We start from the raw sequence: 21862 nt of genomic DNA on the forward strand, positions 1-21862 counted from the left end.
CTAACGTGACCTCGACACCAGTGACGTACATGCTTGTCCGACAGTCAAGCACCTATTGTGGGTCTGTCCCGGACTAGCGACAGTAAGAGACAAACACAAAGGATTCGGCATTGCCTCACTGAAGCATGGACCACGCCAGCCCCTCAGTTCGACGCCCGGCGAACTATCAACTCTTTATGGGAGTTTGTGCGAGAGGCCGGCAGGTTATGAACGTGTAATGTTTTGTTTGTCTTTATTATGCTTTTTGTATTGCTTTGTTTTACGATCCCTGCCATTGACCCGCACCCATGCATAGGCCACTGAGCCATCCTTTTCATTAAAGGTAATGCCCCCTTTCGTTTTGATACGTCGCTAGCCCTTCCTCTAAACCAAAACTATCGTAGCCTAGTCGATCTACTAGTCGCCAATTAATATTCGGTGCGTACATTGACTGCGCTTTCATCTGTAGCCGCTGTAGTGACAGCAGGACAATGGTCCTGATAGGTGGCCGCTATATTGTAGCTATGCCTCATTCTATGCTATTCTTATCATCCACCACACACGGCCGCCTGATCCCGTTGATAATGTGGGCAGACCGTCGCTCCGACCACTGGCCAAGCGCGAAAAGCCTTAAAAAGCATAGAATCGGAAAAGGCATCGCTACAAAATACCGGCCGGGCTGCGATTTTGTGGCGATGCCTTTCGTTCGTTTCTACGCGGGGAACATCGCTCGCCACTGACGAGGCACGAAAAGCGTATAGCATAAAAGGCATTGCTAGAAAATTGCGGCCACGAGCTGTCAAGGCTCAAAGGGAAGCGCATGCGCGCGCAGCAACACGGTGACAAACGTGGGCCGCATTCTTGGAAGATCGCTTTCGAATATGCTTTCATTTTTCGCGAGACCAGCACCGGACACGTCAACGGGCGGCAGCGTTTCCTACTGTGATAAGATAGCGTCCTTGGCACTGTGCCAGTGCCGTGGCTCGTAGGCGCCGATGCGTCTTGCGCCCAAAAGTGACGGTCCGACAATGCGGTACATCTTTTATTGCGATGGTAACTATATTGCCGCGACAACTTGGCCACATTACTTGGCCCTTCGTATTGGACACTGTGCGCACCGTACCGTGGTGTAGTTCAGTGACAACAGGCAGCGATCATCGTGGCACGAGTAGCCGGTCAGGCCCGGCCAGCATGCGCCACGAGCACGAGGGATCACGCGAGGAGAAAGACAGAAGTTCGAAGCCAGCTTTGGAACGCGACTGACGGGCGTTTTCACGACAGTGGGAACGTTATGAGTTGTGGGCACAGGTCTGCCCTTAATATCGTTTTTTTTTTATGAGCCTGTGTTCCTCAACATCGCCACGATATGGACACACCAGGCACATTTCTGCCGTCGGCGTCGCCGTGAGGTTCCGTATAGTCCAAGGGCGATAAAATCGTCGCTGCGCGTTGTATGTGCGAGTGTAAGCGTGCGAGGGTGAGCCGGCCATCGCGGCTCAAGCTCGCAACTGAGGAAAGCGGGGAGGAAGTGCGTAGTCTTCCGTCGCGCGCAAGGCTACAGGGGGATAGTATGGAGGGGGCGGGGCGCGCGTTCTACTTAGAGCGGTTGCGCGCTACCGGCCGTTGCATCTTGAAAGCTATCTGCGACGGGCATCGAGTCCGCGCTGCACTGTTTTCGCGGCTTAGTTGATGCGAGCGGCAGCACGAAGGTATATTCGCTCGCTGCTGCTGCCGCATTTCCTAACTGCAGCGTTTTGGCAGCGAGTTTCCGCGGTCATCGATTGCAATGATGTTCACGTTTGCTTGTGCACGCATGACACTACGCTTGTTAATTTGGTTAGTATGCCTGTTTACAAGTTTATACGGCCGATATAACTACTAACCTCACATCGCATAGCTGTCCACTAATTTGCTATCGCAATCAATGCTTCGCCTTTCGGGCGAAACTGCGACTCTTGACCATTTGTGGAATTGTCATTTTCGGGCGAATCCGGTATTTCGGACTCCCGATTATTCCGAGTTTGCCGTGGTCCCCGGCGAGTCCGAATCGGTCAGCGACTGCAATCACACCTCCTTAAAACTGAAATAACGAATGCAGAAATACATATACGAGATAGTCGGAACAAGAACGCAATATTGTACACTAGTTTTAAAACAGCGTTTACACTGATTGTGCCGCCGAGGTGGCTATGCCATTTTGCTGCTGCTGAGCACGAGGTTGCGGTTCGGTGGCCGCATTTCTGAGGCAACGAGATGCAAGAAACGCTCACGAACTTAGACTTAGGTGCGCATCTAAGAAACTCGGGTGGTAAACTTAATTAGGCGCACTCCACTACGGCGTTTTTCATAAACCACTATATGCTCTTTCGGAACCACAAAAAAATTAACCGACGATTACGATACTCCCTAATGCGAAATCTGAGCACAGCCCTATAAGTGTTTTCGTTTCGTGATATATTGAGGCAAAGAATTTGAGAGACATGTAGCAGCGTCGGTTTTTATACATGACTCATCGAAGGTTCCAGTGTAGTCGCTTGGCTTCCAGAAAGTACTACACAACTCGCATCACGCATACAATCAGATTACAAAACAATAGCAAATCATGATAATCGAAACAAGCGCGAACGAGACCAAGCAAAGCAAACAAGCACAACCGAGAGCTGACGCGAGCAGACGATGGTACGAAACGAACGGTCGGGCGGGTTCGCATGAAACCCGTTTCCCGCGCGCACGTCACTGCAGGGGCCGCTTTTACTGGTCTCTGCCGTTCGCGGCTCACGTCTTTCGTCTGCCGCTCGGCGATCGCTCTTTCACCTTTCGCTGTTGTGCTCGTTCGCTCAGTTACGCCGCCAACGCTCGCGGTAGGAACGGGTCATTAAGAGCTGCGCTCTAAAAATGTTTTAATTGGTGCCGTTGCAGTAACACAGGGAACAAAGAAATACAATGCAATAGGTATAAAACACTTGTAGTCTTAAACAATAGCAGTTGATATCTACCATATACCAACCAGCCCACGTAAATGCAAACTAAACACGCAATGCCATAAATTCAGTCGCAGATGCCCGATTCAAAGGCTATGGCATGGAGCCGCTGAACCCTAAGTGGCACATATAAGTTTCATGGAATGTGATGTGATATAACTGAGGTGGAAAGAAATATAAAAGAAAATAAATATATTTAGCAAACATGTTTTAATCGGCTGGCTGGCACTTTCACTGCACCTCCGTGGTGCATTATACACATGGATGAGCAAAAGCAACAGATAGCATGAACAATGCATGTTTGTTATGTGTTCCTTTTCCCAAGCCAATGTGTCATCAGCACTATGAAGGCCCAGTGATAGAGCCAAATATGAAAGAAAAATTAGTCCATATATTTCTCGATAGTACGCAACATCTCTATGCGCAAGTCCATTTGCTTGTCAACGCTTACTAGTCTCATGAGCCGGACTAGCAACATTGCGAACAATTCGAGGTCATCTATTAGCGGGGTAACTTCCAGGGCACTGGACATGCGGGGCCCCAGCTGCTGCACCAGAACATTATCATGGTTTCGCTTTCTTCTTTTACTTGCAGGCGTGGCCTGACCCTCTCGTTTTCTGCACACGGACAATGTTGATATTGCCGCCACTGAGGATGCATGTAAACTAGGGGCAGGTGCGGCCAACGATGGCAGTGACACCCCCGTCACCACTGACTTATCCTCCTCGCCCTTGAACTTGAGTGCCTCGGGAATGTCCACAGGGCCAGACTGGGTCATGTTTTCTGGCGTTTCTTTTAGCTCTTCTTCATGGCTTGCGACAGGCTGCTGCTGGCTAGGCAGTTGAAAGTTGCCCAATGTGCTGGTACATTTGAAGAAATAAAAAGACGTGGTCTTGTAGATATTTTTGCCTGTACATATGTCCTCAGTATATGGCTTCAACAATATCAAAATAAAGTTCATTAACTAAAATGTACAATTCCTAGGAAATCAGTAAATATGCATCTCAGAATAGTGGTATAAAACATGACACATGAAGACACATAACACTTCAGTGTCACCCTTTTCTTTTATACTAGTTCACATTGTCATTCCCAAACACACAGCACATTCTACATTTCACTGACACATAACACTTCAGTGTCACCCTTTTCTTTTATACTAGTTCACATTGGTCATTCCCAAACACACAGCACGTTCTACATTTCACTGAACACAAGGTACGTCCTTGACTTCAATAAATGAAAGCTTAGAACTGCGGAATTAAAGGTGATTTGTCTGCAATCCTTTAAATAAGTCGTACTTACACTGACGAGCAAGACAATGTTAGCACAACCTAAGTATTTGAGTTTTCATAAACATGCTGCGTGCAGTAAAATTTGCATATAAAAATGGCACCTACAACTATTTTCTTGCATGCAGAACATAAATAACATAGCACCATTTGATGAAAGTGTATGCTTCAACTACGAAATGCATACTCAACTAAAATGCTTCCAATAAAAACTAACGATAGTCATAGGTCCCATCCATTGAGCCTGATTACAAACAAAACATGGAATAGATCACTCTTTTACTTGTCAAAACTGCTGTTCGATCCCTGAAAGTGACTTTCCATTGGCAAATAAAACTTATCATGCCATGCCCACTGCCACAGCTAGAGTGTTAAGCACTTAATCATAACATCTTTATTATACAAACAGAAGCAGTTCGAAGAGTCTACAACAGTGGTTGGTGAATGAAGCGAGTTGAGTGAGATTCTCCACCCGAGGTATGAAATTCGGGAGATTTCCAAAAGCCTGTGCTGACTTGCACATTGAAGTGAGGACGAGAAAGAAATTCCTTTGGGTTTTGCAGACTGAACACCACTATGTCGATTATCATCCTGCCATTTTTTTTTTTAAATTGTGAATCTCGCACTGACATGCAGTTTAATAGGATTGTTGGATATAGCGAGGCGATGCACGCGTTTTCCTTTGAACGACGCCATTACCAGGTTATTAAACTTACGGTTTTGTTTGCATGGTGTCCCAGCAGAATGTCAGAAGGGGGAGTGTATGTCTGCTTCCCTGCAGGGAGTACAGCTCAGAGCCCGAAATACGGCCAGGAACAAACGTCACAATCGCTCTCCTCCTCGGCTTCCGCTCCGCTTCTGCACAGCAGTGACACCGTCTGTCCAAAACAAAGTACCCATTGGGCAACTCGTAGCTGCAAAGCTTCACAAGCAACAGGGAATTATACCTTGCACACCGGAAAGAACGACCTCTGCCACTTACTTCCACAGGACCGTCTTCAGAATGCTGGTCTTCACTTGAGTTTTACGGTGCTTTTATTCGTGCCGTAGGCACGTTTTAACGCCTGCACGTGGCCTACACGAACCGCCGCCGCTGCCGAAAAGTTCCGGAACAGTTGAAAAACGCGCGAAGCACAGCGCTATCGCTACATGTGGCGCCACCTGGTACCTTATTAGTACGAAAAGCTTTTTATTGCACAACGTCGCACAATTACGTTTCTAGAAAAGCATATATTGTAATATGTTATTTTTGACGTACTATTTGCGGAATATTTAGGTAGCGCACCCCTTTGCGAGCTGCAAGTCACGGCATGTCATCGATATGGCGCCACATTAGAATCTCGAATGGGCGTGCTTCAAAAATCGCAGAATCGGTGTCCGCGCGCTCCAATCTCGCCGGGAGGGGCTGCACAGATATGCGCTGATTACGCTAAACGGCATTTAATGTACCCATCCATCAACGCAACTCTTCTGTCTACTTGCGTTAGTTGGTTTCAGTGGCGTAGCCAGGAATTTTTTTCGAACAGAGGGGGCGTGAGGTTGTCGCACGCCGTTTTATGCCTCGCATCCCTGGTACACAGACATTTAGCGAGGTCACGTGCCCAGTGTTGCGCAGCCTGTTAATTAAAAGACAGAATGAACAGCGAAGTCCAGTTCATTGAATTTCGCGCCGAAGCCTCAGCGCTGGTGCGACAATGTGGCGTCGCGGGCAAATATAAGGCAAGGCGTGTGACGTAACGGATTTAAAAGTATTTTCTCGTATTTTGGCGATTGTGGCTCACTAAAGATTACTGAAACTTGCAAAGTTCGGTATCTGGCTCTTTTAGAAAACAATTGTAGTCCAGCTTCAACGATAAAAATTACCCAGGCCCGTCAAAATCCATGACGTCAAAGTGAGCTGGTGCGGGAACATCAAGATGGCGTCGCCACTTGTCCTTGATTTTTCCTGTTTTTCTGCCTTGCCAAGCTTCTTCTTGAGAGTGGCCTCTTTGGCATTGTACAAGCCTTATTTACTAGGACAGCTCAAATTATATTTTCTTTACACACTGAAACAAAACAGGTTGAGGAATTATAAAAATAAGAGGCGGGGGGGGGGGGGGGGTCTGTGTGACATGTAACACATAAGCAAATGCAAAAGTAGGTATATGCACCGGCTAGGCGTTTTATTTTGCATGATATTCCTATGACAGATACATACTGACAGCTGCCAGTACTATATCACCACAAGCAAGCTGCAACTACAGCAACGCTCACAATAGCAAAATGACATTTGCATAGCTGCTGCCTGTAACACTTTGTTACACTCGATGCAACGCTCACATATCACAACACCACTAACAGTATGCAAAAACCACCGAGAATTGTAAAATGACATTAGAAACAGACACATGGTGAAAGTCAAATAACAAACTTTGCAGGCATAATTCTGCAGCTCACAAATAACAACAACAACAACAAAAAAATCCTCCAGATTTTCATTTGATGTCACATGAGATGGCTCAGTTCCAGACAGGCTTTCAAGCCTTTAGTAACAATTTCAACAAGTTTTAAAAACATCTTATGTCGCTTAAGCACTAATTAAGGCTTTTGTAATTAAGTGATCATAATTAGGCAGGCAGGGCATGCCATCAGTGGAAAGAAAAGGAAATTTCAGTGAAAATGACATATAACAAGTGAAAAGTTAGAAAAGTAGCATAGATGGTGACTCATACAACTGTTCTTGCAAATCTGACACACACTGTCATCAGTTTAGCAGGATACAGAACTATAAACAAAGATGCCCCCATGGCCTGTATCTTTCTGTTTGAATCTTTGCCAAAGAACTTTTGTTATAGTTGTGCACGTATGCATATCCATGGCAATAAATTAAGTTAGCAAGGCATGGTTTATTCAACTCCCAGGCAAAAGTGACTTGTAGCACAGTTAATAAAATATAATTTTTAATTTTCCTAATTTATTGCATAATAGATTGGCACATAAATTTGCCTTCCTTGCTGTATTTGTCCAGTGGTGTTGTATACATGAGTAACGGTCATGAGACCATCTATTGTCACTGAAAACCATAGGTATCATCAGTGCTTGTGGAACAGTGGGTGATAGCTCGGCCTGCCAACATTCTTTCTCAAGTATTCAAGTCAATAACATTTGTAACATTTGAGCATGGCAGCCAACCACCCACATGGCACCATTTGGTGAAACTCTTTCCTCCACTTTGTAGTTCATATAATTCGCTCACAACGTCATCATACTCAACAATGTGGAAAACTGGCAGCTCCCAGCAGCCAAGCTTAGGCGAGCTTATAACGTATCACTAGCGTGAAGTGCAAGCGGTAACATCTAACAGCCATGTTTGTGCAGGAACAAACAATTAGCATAAATACTGTATATATAGACAAAGCATCTGACCTACAGTAGCTGCAAAAAGCAATTTGGCAAATGCCTTTGACAATGCCTTCGTGGTAGCAAGCTTCCCAACACAAGGGCCAGGTTACGACCCAAGTCAGTGGCCAATGACACATAGCCTAGGGCCCTGCTGCCCTCATTACCTCTTTAATTGATTCACGACTCACATACTTTTGAAAAAAAGGAAGCTGGCTGAAAGAAATGATTACAGACACCACACCCACCACATGCAACTCAAAGGGTAAAGCTATGAGTGCGAACCAACAGATGCGTCATATCAGTTTTTTTGCAACATTTACTAGGGCTGTTGCAGTACAGCAATGTGTAAATTGTTCCAAAATCACTCGTACTCAGAGCAATTAAAATTGCCTAGTACAATTGCCTCAGGGATGTGCAAAACACCATGATGTCATTTTGCAATGGCTGCCAAACCACTTCACCTTGTTTGCCTGTCCCTCAAAAGAAAGTGTAACGTAATGTTCACACAACAGCTTTGTAGGTCTGTAAAGGCTAGAAGAAAGAACGAACTCTGCATGGTCTGCATTACAAGTCATTAGTCTGCAGATTCTTTTCACAAGCGCTCTCAAAAAAAGACCTCTTTCATGCGCTCTGCAACTATGATGAAAATGAAAACTTCCTGATTTTCCATGCTATCAACATGCGTTATTGCTCATGCCCCTATACACTCAGGCATAAAATGCATATGCTTATTTAATCAGTTTAGTTCACATTGACCTGATAGGTACGTATGAGTACTGAAAGTTTATCAGATTGACACCATACTTCTTATTTGGATATTCAGTGTTAAATATAATTCTTCCAATGCTTTTCCTTCACTTTGATCAATCAAACACTCTTTAAGTGTGTATTCAAATTTCTTAAAGAGTAAATCACAGTCACGTGGTGTCAACGCCTACGAAATGAGTGACTGGTTGTGTGGCACCTGTGGAAGACATAACTGAGAATTCAGACAGAATAGAACTGAGTGGCAGCCGAGGACTGTAGCTCGATCTGGCCCATCTTGAATTGGATTCGTTGTAGCCACTTCAGGAAGTTGCTGCTCACAAAGGTGGCTTCTTCCCGCGTCTGCATCGGTGGCAGCCAGTCGAGGCAAGCCTGCAGCCGCACCTTCAGCTGGCTCGGCAACTGCAGCATTAGCACATGAATTGTTACTGGCCACAAGCCATCCACAACAGGCGATAAAAAAGGGCATACTGGCTGGTTTCAGGGTTTACAGTAAAGGGCACTTAACCACAGCACTTTGACAGTAGTAAAAACTCTACTGCATGCTTCTCTCACGCAAAAGGATGATAGCTTTAGGAATAACTTTAGGAAGTATGAAGGTTTGTAAGCTAAAATTTTCTGCTGAGTGTTGGAGGCAACTCAAGAGCATAATTACCTTGCAAGTTGGTTATTTTTACTCACTGGTATGTTACAAACATGAAAAACCAGTTTTTTGTTTAGATATCCCAGTTAAATGCCAGGAGTAGGACCTCCATGCACGTGAACAAAGTGACCATCTACTCAAGTTTGTTATGATAAAAACAAACTGATATGAAAATGCAACATCATTTGGTGAGTTACTATGTGCGTGCTGCATCCCAGGTTTTCACGTCATTTCGCGCTATTCGAAACACACTTCATGGTTGCTTTTTGTTGTCTGTGAGGACACAATGGCCTATGTCAAATAGTGCAAATTTTCTTGGAAGCTGGTGGCAAGAAAATAACTAAACCACTTTCATACATTTGTGCATGCAATGGACTTGGCAATCAGTATGAATACTTTATGTAATCGTTTCCGAGTTAAACCATAAAAAGGATTGAGGTCAATCTGCAAATAATGTACAAGGAGTCTCAGGAGGATATTTCAATTTGATACTCAAGTTTGTCTTGAAACTTCAGACTGGGTGTCATTGTCATTATCGTGGCATCATGGCGCAGAACAAAATCTGCTGATATGTGGCAATGAGGCTAGGTGTGTATGATGATGCTATTCAAGAAGAAATAAACCAGAGCGCAGTGAGTGTTTCTTCTGGCTAGCTGGCATGTGTCATGCAAGGACTGACTGGTGGGCTACTTGGTTCATTATCCTAGAAAGAACAGTGCTTCGAGACAGGACACAAGTGAGGAACCACACATACCCTGTGCTCACTAAAAACGGCATGTTTATTATCTTGCTGAGCCTTTTATACAGAATAATAAGGCAGTACCAACAAAACCATGAAAAGAAAGCACACTTGGACAAAAAGTAAAAGAAGGAAAAAAGGAAAAAGGACTTCGTTGCCCAGTGCATTCTTGTTACAATGCAGTTTCAAGAAAATTAATTTCTTTCTTGGACAGCTTAAGAAATGGGATGGTGATGCAATCAACATTTAAGTGGTTAATCTCAAAAGCCTCTAAGATTTCGCTGGTGCATTTATCATGGCGTCTATGCAATGCTTCAATTTGCGACAACATAGGCTAACAACTACACTGCCGACAATGCAAGGCAAGGTTTCCACAGATTGCAAGTTTTTTTACATTGTTGTTACGCTCGCGAAGCCTATCGTTGATACAACAGCCAGTAAGGCCATTGTATCGTTTTCCACATTTTAAAGGCACCAAATACACTAACTCTTGTACACGGTCAACAAACGTTTTTTGTGCTTCTTTTGTCCATTTTTTTTTTACCAAACTGTGGTATTTGTGCATATTTTATTTAACACAGCAACTACTTTGACACATACAAGAAATGCCAACAGTACCCTAAAGAGAATGTGTGAGCTAATGCTCAAGCAGTTATTAAAGGGGCACAAAAGAAAAGTATCAATTATTAGGTCAAGCTGTATCTGTATGTTGTGGTTCTGTGCTGGCATAATGGCAGCTGTTACCACAAGAGGAGGCTGCCAGAAAGGATGCAAAAATGAAAGATGGGTAGCCGCACCACAACAAAGTTCTTGCATCAGTATGTTGCGACATTACAGATTTCAACAGTATCTACATATATACTCAGCTCTCAAACTACACTCAGCACTCAAAAAAGGACTACATTTCGTTCTGAAGGAACCAAAGGCTCGAACTAGCAAGTTCGGAGAAATCTGTCTGCTCGAAAATGGCTCAAATATGAGAAAATACAAAAAAAAAAAACTAATTTTAAAGGAGTCACATCCGGTGCTAAAATGCCTTCATTATATATCCAATATTTGCAGTAAGCATATATATTCATTAAACGCTCATATCAGCTACAGACATTTCATGTCTACTTTGTTATATCCAGTAATTTGCTATATCCGTGTTCATTTCTCCAGTAAAACTCAATCATGCTTTGCCAAATATAAATGAAATGAGAATTCAGAAAGGACGCTTTGCCGTACTAAAGTGATTTGATATATTCTTCAGTGGACCTTTAAGACTACCATTCGTGCAATAAAGTTAATTGTAGAGGGTAATTATATGGTCACGTTGAACTGTTGAACTATTTATTATGGTATACATACATAACTGCATAGTAGAGGCCCCATGAGCATGTCTGTTCCCCTCGAAAGTGTCTAGTTTGCTTTCCACGGCTCCCCGTAACCGGAAACCACGTTTATTTTTGTCTCGCCCTCCGGCAGCATACCAGGGCCATTCGTGGTTACCAGACGCCGAAGGCAAAACCGAAACTCACTAGACCGAAACTGTGCACTCCGCAAACTTATTTTTCCTTCTGAATGTGTCTTTTTGCTGTCTGTTTGCTCGACATGTGTCAGCAGTCCGAGCAATCAACTGTACCGAGCTTCAAGTAATAAAACTGAATGCTTGGAGGCACCCCAGCTAATGGTCACATCATTTGTAAGGTTGGTTTCGAGTATCCTTCAAGGAATATTACATCTGGAGGAGTCAACACATTCCCTACACACACACGCAGCCATTGATGTTACATCTAATGATGCACAAGAAAATGCCGCCTCTAGTGTTCTTATATAGATGTGACATTGACGGAGGACGTGAGTAATTGGAGATATCTTAGAGGCCTTTGTTCTGATCATGAAATAAAGGTAGCTGTGGCAAGTCCTTGCAATAAAGGCTTTAATAAATATGTCAAGAGCACTTAGGCATCCCTACGTGGATGAATGCAAAAGCATTGCGACATCTTCCCGATGACGACTCGTTTTACAAAACTTAATGGTACTGTTTACACATTGCCTTGTGTCACTTCTTGCATCATTTTTTAAATATTATTTCTTTTTTTATGCAGTGAATGAAGTAAACAGGGTCTTTATATGTGGAAGGATTTTAACATATAAAACACTAGCTTTTCCCGTTTTTGGCGTTCAACAAACTTTTGAAATAATAATAATAAAAAAATTCTTGTATCACGTGCCTCGGCCTCATTCGCATACTCGCGTGGACATCCAAAGGAACCAGGCGCAGCTACTGACTGAGAAGTCGAAAGTTCGCTGATTGGAGCCCACGACAGAACTCACTGAAATCACTGTACTGATCGGCAGTGGCTTAGCAGAGGAGGGGGGGAGGGGGGGGCGTATGGGAATGTTGGCATGATGAGTGGCATCAGAGCCAGCTGTGGTAGCAGCTGATCACAAACGTGCAAGCAGTGGCATGAGCGCGTATCTGTGACCAGGTGACTTTTTGTACCATCTCTGGCCACGCCGCTGGATTTTCCACTTCATGAGCCATATAATGCTTTCGTATTAAAAACTACGCTTTCCATATTTGAGAATTTTTAGCATGCCAGTACTTTTCATTATTACATGAGCACCTGCCATCTAGCACATGGAATGTCTAGCACATAAAATGCCAGCAATGGAATGTCAGAGCAATGAAAGTTGCGTTTGAGCACCTCCTCGGCTAGCTTTAAACCAGTGCAAGCACAGCTGAATTTCTAAGCTGTCATTGCTGCTTACCTGTCCCTGGTAGCTGTACAGTACTGGTGTCCACATAGGAAGCAGCTGGAAAAGTGAGCAAAAACACATTATTAAAATGCAGTGCTCCTTACACACATCAATAACACTTACCCTTGCGAGGACTGTGGAGTTGCATTCCAGCAATGCTTCCATCAAGCTCAAAAAATGCAGGCTCACCATTTCTGCCAGCTGGGAAAAATAGAGAGAGAGAGGGTTGCAAGTACTAACAGTTATGTAAATACATGTCGAAGTTACAAAAGTCGCCAAGTGGCCGCAGACACATTTTTTGTCGCATGAAAAGTACATTAATGAGAGCAAAGATGACCATTTCTAGAAATACAAGATAGCGCTGTTGTATTATAACTTAGGAGTGTGCAAATGTTTGAGATTTTCAATGCAAATTGAACAGTGCTTCAAATTGAAGAATCTGAATGATGTGAGTATTCAATATTGCATTATAATCAAATATGCAACTATGAATACTGGAATACTGGAAGGTGGAAAAAAGTCCAGGCATGTTGGCTATTCGGGACTTTGAGTGCCTGTTGTAAGCCAACCCAGAGCTGTGGTGACGTTCCAATCTTTGTTCATTTGCGAGCTGCCCAGTTTAGACTTCCATATAGCGTTGTGTGCAGTGAATGAAATAAAGAAGGTCTTCATATGGTGAAGGATTTTAACATATAAAACGCAAGTTTTATATGGAAATTACTGGTGCATTTCTGCCACCGCTGCCGCCGCGAGTTTCCTTATGAGTGAAAGCACGTGAGGCTGAGCCGGCAAATGCGGTTCAATCTCGTGTGCGTGAGCAAGGAACACTGCCCAGATGCGTGCCCTCTCCTGTGGCGCGCGAGGCAGGGGGGGTCAGGTGAGGGAGGAGGGGCATTCCTCTCCTGCAGCTGCTAGGGCGCCTGAATGTCCTCCTCGCCCACTGCTCCGTACAAAGTGTAAACAACCGCGGCGTCTATTATGGCGTTAGCCCTGTGAATCGCGGACACCGTTGTAGACACCTTTGGCGCATGCCCTAGGGATGCATTGCCGGCGCTCGTGTGTCTTGAAAGCGATCTGCGACATGGCCAAATTGCGCGCCCAAGCGGGCCTCATCCTCAAAGTGATCTACGATGCTTGCACAGTGAGCGTAGTGCCAGTAGCTTCATATGTGCTGTGCTTTCGACGTTTAGTTCACATTGAAGCGACAGATGCACGGAGATCAATTGACTCGCGGCTGCTGCCACAATTCCTAATTGGTATTCAAAAGTGTTTCACAGATGGTTTCCGCTGTCATCGAGCGAGATGTGTTCCTGTTTACCTGTGCGCGCGTGACACTGTGCTGGTTAATTTAGTTAAAACACGTTAACAGACTAGTTGGTTTAAAACTACAATAGATTGTGTAAGCGTGACTGAACAAGGACATAGAAAGAAGCCGACATACGAAGACAGCGCTGTCTCTATGTGTCTGTTTCTTTCTACGTCCTCATTGAGTCACGCTTACACATTCTATCATTGTTAATTTAGTTAGTAAGCCAATCTTTACAAGATTATACGGCCGATAAGACTACTATGTTTACTTCGTACAGCTATCTACTAATTTGCTATCACAATCATTCATATCGGTTTCGCCTTTCGGGTGGAACTGTAAATTTTTTAAATGCGACAGCATTATATGCTTCATTACACGGAAATGCTCAAAGCTGCTACCAAAAATGGCCAATGGCGCAAAGAGTAGAAACACGTAAAAAAATGCTCAGACTAATGAGAAATTTCTCAGAGAGGTTCCTGCAAACAAAGTAAATTAATGGTTTTGAAAAGAAAATCTGGTAAATTTCGGTCTGGGTGGGAATCGAATCCGGGGTTCCAGGGTATGAGACGAGCATGCTTCCCCGACACCATCGTGGCTACACTGTTCTGGCTGACTAAAAGTGTGCCTAGTGTGTGCCCCATTGCATATGTCACATCACAACCATCTTGCTGACTAAAGGTGTGACCTAGTGAATGTGTCATTGGGCATGTGATGGCGCAGCCATTGGGGAGGAGGAGACACGACGTAATGAGTGTATAACATGAGCATGCTCATGGCATTCCCAGGTCTGCTAACGGTATTATGCTTTTGCAGTCCTGCACATAAGCAGTTAAGTGTCTCTGCCAAATTTTCTTTTTTTTTTCGTAGACAGTATGTAAAGATCCAAAAGCATCATCATATCGTTCAGTACCTGCACATATAATGCTGAAGTGTCATTATATGTGGAGGTCTTCACATATAGTAACACTTTGCCTATGGTAGTGGCTCTTTCCCTCCACTGGCATTTGTGCTACATGCAGGAAGTTTAGGTACACCTTAAGCTGGTCCGTTACATTGTTATTCATATAGACACTAATTACAGCAGGGGTCTTTCTTTTAACTTATATCATGCTCACCTGGGTGAAGGTGTACTGACATCACCATCAAATCCTTCTTGATAGATCCTAGCTCTGCAGATGCTTTCTTTGAACCCCTGCTGTGACACTTGCTGTGACACTGGCAACTTTACAGTAGCACAGCTTTAAACGCACTTCGTGTACATGTGTTCTGCTTGGTATCAACCACAGCTGACGTCGACAACTGTTTCACCACAACAGGGCATCAGCTGTATTTTCGGTTCCTTGTCACACACTCTAATTCAGCTAGTCAACCGTTTTGTAGTGAAAAATACTACGCAGTTTAGCTACAGGATAAATATTTTTCAACGACCCTTAGCTCAGTTCTCTTCAAACCCTGGCAGTGCGGCATGGGCTAAGTCGCTGAGTGGCAGAGAGCCCACGAGATGAAAGAAAGCACAGTTAGAACAACACCTTGAGCAAGACAAATATGGCCTGCACACCTGAGAATGGCCTTCCTGCAAGCATCCAGGAGGGGAAGCAAGTAAGCAGAGAAGGGAGAGAAGCAGAACACAGACAGTCACCATTGAAGCGAGATACACACACAAGCCAGTGGGAAGCCAGGGAATGCATGCTGAAGCGTGAAGCAGTATATAGTCAAGACACTCGTCTATTCCAAGACCACATGCAGATAGAACCCTCACTGAGTTTTTGGGAGCTAGAACATTCATCACGATGACACAATAGATGAGTTGCAAAACCTGCGAGGAAAACTTTCCTGCACTGTAAAAATTCATGTACAATGGCAGCGCAAGCTGTCCTCGCTGCAAGTGTTATGTGCAGTGTGGTATTTACTAGCACGCGTTCAGCTTCCAGAGACGCATGCATATAGGGGCTCAGGGCGGGATCCTTTTGTAAACCCTCCACTGACTCTTTCACGCACTTTAGATTTTATTATTTCCTCTTGAATGGCGCTGTCGCTAGCCGTTTCTGAAGAGCAATGCAGGCATTCACAGAAGTCAAGCACGTGAGACGCTACACTGCACGTAACAATTGCACTGAGGACGGGCGGTGCAGCCATTGTGCAAGAATTTATGCAGTGCAGGAAGGCTGCCTTGCAGGTTTTGCAACTCACCTAGAGCATGAAGCAGAGGTGCATAGTCTGTCATTACAACTGTCATTGGCAAAAACGAAACTTCAATAAAAGTTAAAGTTGACAAGCAAGATTCCTCACAAGACTGAAACACTGCCAGTAAGATGGCACTATGTGGGTCAAGGCAAGGTACACCTGCTGGTTCCCCTTCCCTGCAAAGCTGCCTTCGCCCCGTTTTCTAAACAAGAGCTTGATATGCTCTTATTGACAGAGCTATGCGGAGAAGTCTTCTTGCATAATTACACTTTTCATACATGGCTACTTCAAGCAATACCCATCATGTCTCTTCAGATGAAGCATTGACAGCTATCATTCAGACTGGAATTAGAGCACCATTCAATGCCCTTCCTCCGCGCCCTTCAAAGAACTTATATTTGTTAAAGATTCTGACAACTTTTCATTTCAGCTAGTGAGTCTCTAGCTGATTTCTACCTTGGCAGACTAGCTGGCACCTTTAAAGGGCCCCTCAGCAGGTTTGGCCATTTTTAACAAACAAGCATAGCATGTACTTGACACGCTGACAATTGTGTCTGCAAGTTATTACTGCTCTGAGCGCTGCGAGAACAGCTGAAATTTCAAACCTAATGCCACGCTCATTCACTCTCATAGTAGAGTGCTCCCAGTCAGAGAGGCATGGTCACATGCATACATTCCTCTTCGTAGTGCGTGTTTCATAACTTGCCATAACTAATCATCCTAATGCGAATGCGCAACTCCGAAAGAAAGATGTGGCACTAATGCCGCAGTATGTCCCTCAACTCTAGTATGGGCAAAAACAGGGAAGGAACATCGCTTGGCAATGCTGCTAGAGGTAGAGGGAGAGAGTGTATCCACTGGCAGTAACGCTCGCCCCCTGGCTGGCATGATAATACATAGCACAGTTAAGTTCTACATCCTCCAATAATGAACCAATTAAAAAGCATCCTTTTGGTAAAATGCTTCTTAGACAGTGTTTTACAGCTTCCAGTGAGCTTAACTTAACCTGCCAAGACATAACGCACTGAATAGTTTCAATTGCAATTGCCATCACATCAAGCTCTCTGGTGGAAAACAAGGAGTCACTGTCGGCTACAATAAAAACTGTTGATGCATGGAAAGCACAACTAGCCTGAAATTGTGGTGCCTTTTATTAAACTATTAAAAGGAAGGTTAAGAGCATACTGGGAACCTCAATAGCACTGAAAAAGACAAGGACAGACATAGAAACGACAACACATGACGCTAACTTCAAAACTGTTTATTTTAGAAAGGCACATGTCTTTTTTATGGAATTTCTGCGCAAGTTAGTGCCATGTATTGTTTCGGTCTGTCCCTGTCTTTTTAGCCCTACTGAGGTTCCCAGTATGACAGACCAACAAGCTCAAATCAATGCCTTGATCAAACTTAAGAGCAGTAAAAGTTCATTTAGTATATTTTTCAGCAATCAGTTTGCATTTACTTGGCGGGAAAGGTCGGTTACTGGCACTATAAATGTAAGGTAAAGTCGATATTCTTGAATTCCACGCCCAAAATTTGTGTCAATTTGTGCCTCTCTTCTGAAAGGTAACTAAGTAACCTCTTGAATGAGGCGGAGTTACAGTGTCTAGCTAAGCGGAAGCAACAACAGTAAAAACGCCTACACATGTAAACACCCCAGCAACATGCACATATTGGAACACTACGGACATGAAACCAAAGAAAGCAAAGAAATAAAAGACTGATGGCTTTTGGCCAGAACAATGAAGATGTGACCAATAAAGGCTCATTTGCTCTACTGCTATGCAGTACACCCAGCAACAATATTAAACGACTCTCTACCTAACAGCTTAGATACAATACGTGTCTTGCGGTGCTCTCTCTCTATGGGTTTTCTGAGCTCTGCTTTCACATCCACAGCTGTGCACTACCATTATAGTGTTCCCTGCAACTATGGGACTTGTGTTTGCTACAGAGAAAGGTTTGGACACGAAATGCAACCTGTCTTTGCTAATGCTTCTCACAAACAATGATGGCACGTGGCAGAAATTCTCATGAAATTCGCAAAGTTCAGAAAAAGCACTTGCCACTTTGGAATGGCACACAAGTTGAAGGATGCCAGGTGTGATCTTGATCCAGAAGTCTGTCAAGGTCAGCGTGTACAGTTGGCTCTGTTCACTGCCCGGAGGGTTTAGTGACACCATATGTTCGCAGTACATGGTCCACAGCTGCACAGAAAGTTGCCAACTGTCGGGAAAGCACTCACAACAGGACGCTATCAGATAGTTGGGAAATTACTTGTAGTGAATTTCACTGGATGATGCGCAATGAAACTTTGCTTCTCCACACATGATGACACATGTTCTCCATGTGTTATTTCCATCGTTTCCCTTTAATGTTCTCCATGCCAATTCATTGAAACAACGCACATACAACTGAGGGATTAAGAATGGACAACTAAACATGCAATTTTGCACACACACAATTGAGAAAAAAATTAGTAAAGGCAAGGCGCAGAAGACCAGGACCCAAGAAGAACACACACGACAGGACCGGCGGATCGTGTGTGTTCTTCTTGGGTCCTGGTCTTCTGCACCTTGCTTTTACTAATTCAAGCATGAACCAACAAGCCCAAGCAAGAGTTTTACTTGAGAAAAGAAACTGGTGCTGTACAGCAATAAAAAGCCATAGCAAGCCGACAGCCAAATTCTCCGACAGGCCTGTTTGTTATCACTCACACATGACACGGTAGAAAGGCAATAGCCGTCACTTGCTTCACGGTACTCAGTAAACACGCTGACTGAATAATTTGTTTTTTTCCACCTTTACAGAATGGCTTCCACAAGGCTCTCTTAAATATTTTCCTCCCACTGTATTGCTCCTTTTTTTCTGCACTTAACCCAACTGCCTTCAAAGTGGGTGTTGAAGGCATACTATGCATGCTAGGTGTGGGGTAAGCGACCTAGTTAGGTGCTGTATGGTGCATTTTGTTCCCACGTGTGTTCCAGGCATTTCATTCCTGGATGTAGAAAACCAATAATGATAGCAAGTAAATTTTATAAATCTATATTCAACTTTTAGCAGTGCAATAAACTATGTTGTCATTTCCATTACAAAAAGCTTGCAGACATAATTTGCTTGAACTTGAACTAAACCTGACTTGATAAAGCCATGTAAATAAAGCCAATCATATATTCTGTCACATATTCAGGCTTAAAAATTGTATGCTTTGGATTAGTGGGCAATGCATCTGTCTAAAGAAAAAGAACATGACAAGATGACTTAGAAATCAAAAAGAAGTTAAAGGGCTCTGGCTAAGCTTTGACTTAGCGTTTTCTCCCTAACTTACGCACTTTCTTAATCTAGTGTCCCACTGATACTGCAAGCATATTGGTATGGAAACACATTTTCTGTATAGGACTAGAGTTCCATGCATTTTTGTTCTCTGTGAACAAAAACTATTATCATCAATAGCTCTTACCCCTGTAAGCATCATGCTCCTGTAAGCACGCAAAAAATGCAACAGCTCATAGCCCCGTAAGGCAGAGGCTACAAGCACTCGGCAAAGTGAAACGAACAGTGCTTAAATTCTTTCTAATCATGCATACAACATACAGAACAGTATGTCGAAAATTGTCATCATCAATGGCTCATACCCCCATGAACAATGGCTCATATTCCCGTGAGCAATGGCTCATAGCCCCTTGAGCAAGCAAAAATGCAAAGACTCGTAGTCCCATAAGGTTCATGGCTACTCACTTTGCGTGAATCAGCTGCAATGACACTACCCCTGTTGTCATTGTCGATGATTTCAATGTGGATGTGTTGGTACCAAAAAGGAAGCAATTTACGTGTTTCGCAATGCAGACATATCCCTTGCGATGCCACACCGATCCGGCCCAACCGACCACCCAGCAGTGTATGCGCATCGATTTGACATTATCAAGGAATGTGCTTGCAATTGCAAGTAAAATAATGACCATCGATCAAGACAATAAATGAGTGTGTGTAGATTTCGTCATGATGACCACCAATCAAGACAATAAATGAGTTTGTACCTTTGTTCAAAATTATGTGTTACCTCGGTGTCGTGTGCTAAACAGCTTCGCTGGTCAACCACCTTCACAGAGTGGAATAGCTCATGAATTTTTAGTCTACAGTGCATCTGTTAACTAAAGGGCAGCAGATGATCTTTTAGGAGCCTCACAGCATTTGTTTGGCAGAAAACGATGACCAGCTAGCCCGGAAAAACCACAAGCAATTTGACTAACTGGTTGTCAAATCTACTTTCCTCACAAAAATGACTAGCTTCAGCCAATCTACAATGTTCGAAGGAGCTGCTTTGGGGATAAGAAGCTGATGACTTCACCCATATCTAATATCCTGATCATTCTATAGCATACACTATAGAGCATTTTCATATATGCTCTATGAAAATGCCACCGCTCGTCTATTTTGAAATTGTAATCTGCAAAGATAGATAGGCTCAACATATTTCTAGTCAAGCTACAGAAACAAATAAGCATGACAAAAACATTAGACCATTCACTGCATTTAGTTCAGGTGCATCTTCTTAGACCCCCTGAAGACAATATTTAACACTTATGCCTGAGCATCTGAAGCATGCAATTTTAGTGTAGAAGCACCAACTCAATGACAATGGAAGTGATGAATGACTGGCTGCATTGGCACTCCAGTTGGACATTGCAGTTATGTAGTAGTAAAGTGAGTGTTCCCTTCTATTCACTTCTAGTGCCCCTAGTAAAGCTAAATATATTTGGCAGACAATATGGGAAAGCTAGAACTACATGCACTTACCTGACAGAGGATGAATGCGTGAAACAATGATGACATGTGGAGAACAGAAGCCTGAAAGAGAGACGTAAGTTGAAGTCACTTCGATTTGCAAAATATGTAAGTGTAGGGTGCTATTTCTAAAGCAGGGGCTCTGCCCATAAAAAATTTTGTCACGTGATAAACTGACGTGAGACAATTCTGGCAAAATCTGTATACAAGGTACCGTAATTATACATTATTTGAACTGATATTCTCTGGTGAGTAGACTGCATGGAAACAGTGGAGCCCGTGAATGCGCACGGCTGACAGAGAATATTTACATTGGCACATCTCAAGTACACACTGGTTATGACTGGTCACACCACCATCTAAGTATGCTGCCACTATGCAATTACTTCCACAGCACTGTTAAGAGTGTGTTTCAAGTTATAATATTGTTAGTACATGTTGCTTTTGCACTGCAAAATTTATAAAATTACATATACAGTAAAGTTCATGCTGAGAGAAAACACAACATAACTATTTGAATCAATATGAATTACATACAAGTGGTGATAAGTTTTTCGTTCGCGTGCCATAATTCGATGTCTTGTTCTTAGAGTCAAATTCCTTGCTTAGCCTCACCCTCGCATTTCACGTCAACAATTCAGCTCGAGTTTTTCTTACTGTCACGACTCACAAATGCCATCCTTTCATCACCCTGCATGACACGAGATCTTATTTCCTTTCAAGGCTGTCACAAAGCAATGCTGCATGGAGTGCTAAGGTCCTTGCCTTGGACTGCTCAGCAAAGCCAGCGAGGATGACTTGGATGTGGTCGGCTATGTGGCCATTGGCTTCCAGTGGTATGGGCTGGCACACAAAGTTTGTAGTGCTGCCAAGCAGGGCGCTGTGCATCAGCGCTCCGACCAGGAGCCATGAAAGCAGGCGGATGTGTGCTACACAGTCGATGAACTCCTTGGGGCTGCATGAGAAGCCCGTCGTCTTGTCACTCACAGTGCTTGCTTGAACTGACAACTGCCCTGAGTGGCACCAGTAATCTGCACTCTCTGTGCTTTATGCATCATC

At 43.7% G+C, this 21862-nt stretch overlaps 2 protein-coding genes across 4 annotated transcripts in view; both read right to left on the reverse strand.

Annotated features, from left to right (window-relative positions):
• Window positions 1-2859: 2859 nt before the first annotated feature.
• On the reverse strand, window positions 2860-5383 carry LOC142587221 (uncharacterized). Of its 3 annotated transcripts, none has more exons than XM_075698093.1 (3): window positions 5235-5383; window positions 4969-5110; window positions 2860-3820 (listed from the first exon to the last, which is right to left on the reverse strand). In XM_075698093.1, the coding sequence occupies exons 2-3, from the start codon at window positions 4980-4982 to the stop codon at window positions 3343-3345; spliced, it is 492 nt and encodes a 163-aa protein (XP_075554208.1). In that variant the 5' UTR covers window positions 4983-5110; window positions 5235-5383; the 3' UTR covers window positions 2860-3342. The 3 variants fall into 3 exon arrangements, with proteins under 3 accessions (XP_075554208.1, XP_075554206.1, XP_075554207.1); XM_075698091.1 differs by having other exon boundaries at window positions 4969-5130; XM_075698092.1 differs by having other exon boundaries at window positions 4969-5130; window positions 5200-5383.
• Window positions 5384-6389: 1006 nt separating this feature from the next.
• unc79 (UNC-79 domain-containing protein) overlaps window positions 6390-21862 on the reverse strand; it is a 96752-nt gene continuing 81279 nt past the window's right edge. Inside the window, exons 53-58 of the mRNA XM_075699716.1 lie at window positions 21569-21758; window positions 20816-20866; window positions 18085-18225; window positions 12649-12726; window positions 12538-12582; window positions 6390-8800 (exon numbers count right to left, since the gene is read on the reverse strand). Coding sequence (XP_075555831.1) covers window positions 8621-8800; window positions 12538-12582; window positions 12649-12726; window positions 18085-18225; window positions 20816-20866; window positions 21569-21758 — 685 coding nt within the window. The 3' untranslated portion in view covers window positions 6390-8620. The remainder of the gene's footprint in view (window positions 8801-12537; window positions 12583-12648; window positions 12727-18084; window positions 18226-20815; window positions 20867-21568; window positions 21759-21862) is intronic.

This window comes from Dermacentor variabilis, chromosome 7, assembly GCF_050947875.1.
Source record: "Dermacentor variabilis isolate Ectoservices chromosome 7, ASM5094787v1, whole genome shotgun sequence".
NCBI classification, from domain to species: Eukaryota; Metazoa; Arthropoda; class Arachnida; order Ixodida; family Ixodidae; genus Dermacentor; species Dermacentor variabilis.